The 5,743-nt window shown below is 37.9% G+C and overlaps 1 protein-coding gene across 1 annotated transcript; it reads left to right on the plus strand.

Moving 5' to 3' along the window:
- Positions 1-698: 698 nt before the first annotated feature.
- Positions 699-1,148, plus strand: LOC115214377. The gene has a single exon (XM_029783572.1). The coding sequence runs from the start codon at positions 699-701 to the stop codon at positions 1,146-1,148; it is 450 nt and encodes a 149-aa protein (XP_029639432.1).
- Positions 1,149-5,743: the final 4,595 nt, after the last annotated feature.

The raw sequence follows: 5,743 nt of genomic DNA on the forward strand, positions 1-5,743 counted from the left end.
TCAATTTCCAAGGTAAAAGCACCAACGAGGGTCGCTCGATCTCTTGGATATATTAGCCAGAAACTCTCATAAAATTACATCTGTCGCAAAAAATAACATTTCACAATCTAGTTTTAGCTATCTTTTCAAGTTTTTCCAATAAATATGCTTTTGAGCCTAGGCCTAACTGGAATTGTTACAATAGAGTAGGTTATAGAGTGGCAATAGTCTGGGATTGCCTTATTAAGCCATATCTTCCGATGAAAGAGACTTTTTCCTGCTCTTTCCATGGGCAGGAAGATCGCCTCCAGTATTCTGGCAGGGTTACTCAAGGCAGGTAGGTTGATGTTGAACTCGAACTCGCAAACAGTTTTCTGGTTGCCTGCATGTGGAGCAGTATAGCATGTGTGAAACCTTGGTGGAAGAACTGTCAACCGACCCAACGTTTAGGTACACAAGATGTTGGGTAAAGAAATCCAAAACATATGAATAACCAGGGTCAACCTATTCAATCAGAGAAATACTGCGATCATCAATAGACGTAATTCACACGGACGATTATACTGAGTTATCGAAAGACTAGTAATGACCATAGATCATTCCAGAAACTCATACCGCATCGATCGTGGCACGGATTACCAAAGGTCATAACTAGGCGTGCCGGTTCTGGCACCTACGTCCGACATGTCAGCTACAGGACCAACATCGAAATTTGCCAGATGAAGCATCCTGTTAAAGTATCGACTTTCAATGCAAGAACTTTGAAATCTATGTTTCAAATGTCAGAACTTGCTGCATCAGTTATCAACTTTGATATCAACATCCTGTGTGTACAGGAACACTGTCTCTTCCATGAAGATCACGATTTAGAGCATCATGAACTCGATAAAAACTGGACTTTTGTGTCTGTATCTCCATGGATAAACTTTATTAATAGCACCATCGGCGGAGTAGGATTATTACTCAGCCCGCATGCCCTAAACAGCGTTGAGAAAATAACATCTAGAATAATGGTTGCCAATTTCAACGGTAACCCTTCTACTACTGTCACCTGGTGCTACAGCTCAATAAATGTCAACGATGAAGAAGGGGTCATAAATGTTTACAATGATCGTCTCTTGTACGATCTTTACCAAAACACAACATCCTCATTATTGGCGGACATATGAATGCACAATTAGGCCATGACAATCCCCATCATAAGTAGTCGTTCCATCAGACCTCAAACCGAAATGGAGAACACTTAGTGCAATACTTGGTAGAAAACAAACTTCAAGACCTGAAGACTTTTTTCAGACGAGAACAGGAAAAAGTGGACCCATACTTCCCCAAACAGATTCAAAGCTCAGCTCATCAAGAACAAAAAGTGAATTAACAGCTGTCACAACTGTGAAGTATACATCACTTTCTTTGGTGTATCATCTGACCATCGAGTGGTAACATCTAAGCTTCAGGTAAGCATCTGAGCAAAGAAGATAAAAGAAACCTTAATACCGCCCTACAACTGGGCTATTCTGACGTACTACGAACAAGTCCGAAATTATTTCACGATCAAACTCAGATATTGCTTCGATGCATTACAAGATGTAAACGAAGATCACACACCAAACACAACATATCTCAACTTCGTCCAAGCTCATTATGAGGCTGCTGAAAAATGCATCCCTTTGAGACCAATAGTGAAACCCTTGAGAGCCCCTTGAGAAAGCGACACAGTGCTCGCATAAAAGAAATAAGCAAACAGCACAACAAGAATCCTACGAGAAGAAACTTAAATAGGAAACCGAACGCGTTGAAAGAACGTATTATATCAGACGCAACAGCAAAAATACATTCAAAGCCAAATCGATAATATCAAAAACGCAACAGACAACAAACAGTTTTCTTTGACGTGGCAAACAGTAAATGAGGTGAGTGGTCGGAAGAAATCCTCCAAAGCGACTTTCAAGGCGTCTAGCCTACAGAAGAGACTGAATAAGTGGGAAAACCATTTTCAAAAACTTGAGAAATCACGGAATACATGAAATCAGTGGCTCCATCGTATTGTTGAGGAGGTCCTGGATATCAAGCAGGGACCCTTCTCGATAGAAGACCTTGAAGTCGTACGGAGGAAGACCAAAAACCGAAAGGCTGTAGGATTGGATGATATCCCTCCCGAAGTCTGGAAAACCGGCGAATTCAATGATATTCTTCTCAAACAGTGCAACACAGTATATCATCAAAGCAAGATAAAATTCTGGACAGAAGGATGTATTCTGCCTTCCCCCCAAAACGGGGATCTAGGCCTCGCAATAAACTACAAGGAATTACATTAACACCAATTGCAGCTAAAATTTACTATGCATTGCTACCCAATCGAATCCAACCTCAAATTGAACGGGTTCTTAGGAAAAATCAAAATGGATCCAAGAAGAGCCGCTCTACATCTGGTTGAATTCTCTCAGTTAGGAGGATGTTGGAAGGAGTACGAGCCAAAAATCTTAATGCAATTCTGTTCTTTGTTGATTTTTTCAAGTTCTGTACAGGGATAAGATGGCAGAAATCCTTAGGGCATATGGATGAAACGATAAAGGCAGTAATGATGCTGTATAAAAACACCCAAGTGAAACTGCGGTCATCGGAGATACTGACTTCTTCGATGTTCGGGCAGGAGTACTGCAGTGCGATGAACTAGCTCCTTATTTGTCTGTGTATCCCGTGTCTCGATTATGTATTGCGTACCTCAATAGATCAACAAATGACTTGCGTTTCACTTTACAGCAGTCAAGAAGTAGAAGATATCCGGCTACCTACTTGACAGACGCCGATTATTCTGATGGCATTTCACTCTCCGCAGACAATACAAAAGATGTTGTTTACTCCATCTCTTGGAAAATGCTGCCGCTAACATAGGACCATATGTGAATGAAAAGAAACACCAGGTGAAATCAGGACCATCAAACAGAAGCCCTTGAAAAATGTAAACGAGTTTACTTACCAAGAGAGCAATATTGTGGCCACTGAAAAAGATATTAAATCTCGCGTTGCTAAGGCTTGGGCAGCTATAGACTGGCTTAGAACAATGTGAACGTCAGCTTACCAGATAAATTGGAGAGAAATTCTTCAGAGATGTTGTTGAATGTATCTCCGACTTGGACTCCCACCAAAAGACTCAGGTGCATGCTGGACGGTGCCTACACCAGATTGTTACGTGCAGTGGTCAACATCTCTTGGAGAGAGCAGAGCTTTCTCCGTCCGGGTTGCGGATCCGTGCAATAAGCTGCCGGATGAGAAAATGAAGATGTTGACGACCGCTCGGTTCAAAGTCTCTCTTGACCAGAAATGGCCTGAACTCTTTGCATGAACACCCTCCCTATACATAACTCCATGTCCCCCTATATGGCCTTGCTTTTCGCTTTTTGAGCCAAAATTAACTTAATAACATCGGTTATATGGGAATGCACCAACTTTCTCATCAACTATACAACAGCGTAGATTGAGGTTTGCTGACCACTGTTTGAGACGTAAGGAAGACCTTGTGAGTAATGTAGCAAATTGTGGTACCACAGCGGCAGGAAGACCATGGAATACGTATATACAACAGCTTGCAGAAGATGTTGGCTGGCAAGTTAAATACTTAAAAACACTAATGGACGATCGGGAGAAGTAGTTAAGCTGGTCCCGGCAATCAGCCCGACTGGATGATGCCTCGATAAAGAAATATTACATATACGACGTAATATAAAAGACTGTAATATATATATATATATATATATATATATATATATATATATAATATATATATATATATATATATATATATATTATATATATATATATATATATATATGTATATATATATATATATATGTTTGTGTGTGTGTGTGTATGTATGTATGTATGTATGTTAATGAGTGCGTATCTATGTGATATCGTACTTGTGGCATTTATGGTGTTGAAACCCAAAATATTTCGAGAACATTTCTGTCCTTTCTATTTCACACTTCTCACACACTTCCGAGTTCTTATACGTACGACATTGTCCTCCTCTCTATTAACTCACTGACATTCTCTCATCAAGTAAGCTACAATTTCACAGATTTCCCCACACATTTTATACTCTGGTTTTGTCGATATGAAATATTACGTTGCTTGTTCCTAGAGCCTGTACCTCAGCTAAAAGGTCAATGCTTGAACTTTATGAATTAGACAGTCATTTATCCACGCATTTATCCACAGCTATTCATTCAGTGATCTTCCTGAAAACTTACTCAAGCATTATCTTACCATGCTAAACATTCTATAGTATTAAGTATATATCATCTAAAACTATTTTGGTACCTTTCATGTCATTCACTGCTTACAGAGCTAATGCCACATATTTTACCCTTTATACATTATTTTCAAAATTAATTACCCACCTTTCGTTTATGAAAGATATATAGAACTATTAATAATTTTTGCATGCAATGTTGTAAATATGAATATTGCTTTTCGATTTTATTATCGAAATAACTATTGTTATTACAGATTAATCTACAATGCCAAGACATTTTCTACTTTTCAGAGCAAGAAAATATTTAATCTCTTAAGAACTACCGATCTTCTGCAAACCTCAGGAGTTACCTAATGTAGTACTGCTCCAAGATTTAGGATGGGTCAGTGGCTACTCAACAGAGACATAGTTGGCAATATTTAAATAAAGACGATTCGACTGATTGGTATGGAACTACTCAAAGCTATGCTTCAATATGTAATTCACATAGGTACTGTCCCCTTTATCTGCCTTTTCTACCGTTACTAAAATGTTCCCTATTCCTGAAATCTAGTTTCTCGTGTCACTGATACTCAAACACTTTCAATACTTTCGTCTCTCTTCTTCCCGTCTCTCACACAGTGTCCAGCTCTCAAGACTTACACTACTGTCCATCATACCCAGAAAGTTAGCCTTCCATAAATATTTCCTTTCACACATCTTTCTTGCAATCGTTGATTTTTCAACAGTTTAAGTGGGACTTTAACTGCATTAATCTAATCTGTGTCGATGGGCCAACGCAGGCAACTACCCAGCTCCGTCCTCTAGACCTTGCTAATAATAAGGGAAAAAAATCTACACTTGCCTTCTTTATTAAAGATTAAAATCACTCTTTTGATTTCTTTAATAAAATATCCATTTATCTTACTTAGGTGTGTTATATCTACCTATTGACAACATTTCATAACTCTCTGATTTTATATTTCGTTTGATGATGTGGTAATTGCATTGCACTTTCTTCAAACACCTTCCTCTTTTCATTATTAAATCTCCACAGTTTTTAATTTCAAATTCCTTTCTAATACACTCACTAAGTCCCAGAAGTGTTTACACTTAATAGTTTATTGATTTTCATTCCTTGAGAACAATTTCATAAAAAAACTAATTTACCTTACATAGTCTATTTTTAATAACGTACCCAGCCTATATCGTTTGCTGTAACTCTGTTGATCACACAAATAAGACAATATTTCACTTTGAAATATTTTCATATTAATCATAATTCTTTCCATCTCTTCAGCTCGCTCTTCAAAATGGCTTCATTCACTTTGCTGTTTACTTGTAAAGATTTCAATTAATTTTATGTTCCCTGTTACTTCTGCAATGTCAAATCATTCTGTTCACCAGACATAAAAGATTGACGTTTTATAATTGAACCAATGATATTGTGATAATAATATCTCTACTCTAGCTGTATTATTTCCTAGTTATCTACGTATTCATGTGAAATATTAGCAATTAGATCTGTCG

Source organism: Octopus sinensis, linkage group LG7 (genome assembly GCF_006345805.1).
Source record: "Octopus sinensis linkage group LG7, ASM634580v1, whole genome shotgun sequence".
Lineage (NCBI taxonomy): Eukaryota > Metazoa > Mollusca > Cephalopoda > Octopoda > Octopodidae > Octopus > Octopus sinensis.

Bases quoted from the DNA above. Each gene is read 5' to 3' on its own strand.
- LOC115214377 (XM_029783572.1), top strand. From the start codon at position 699: ATGAAGCATCCTGTTAAAGTATCGACTTTCAATGCAAGAACTTTGAAA.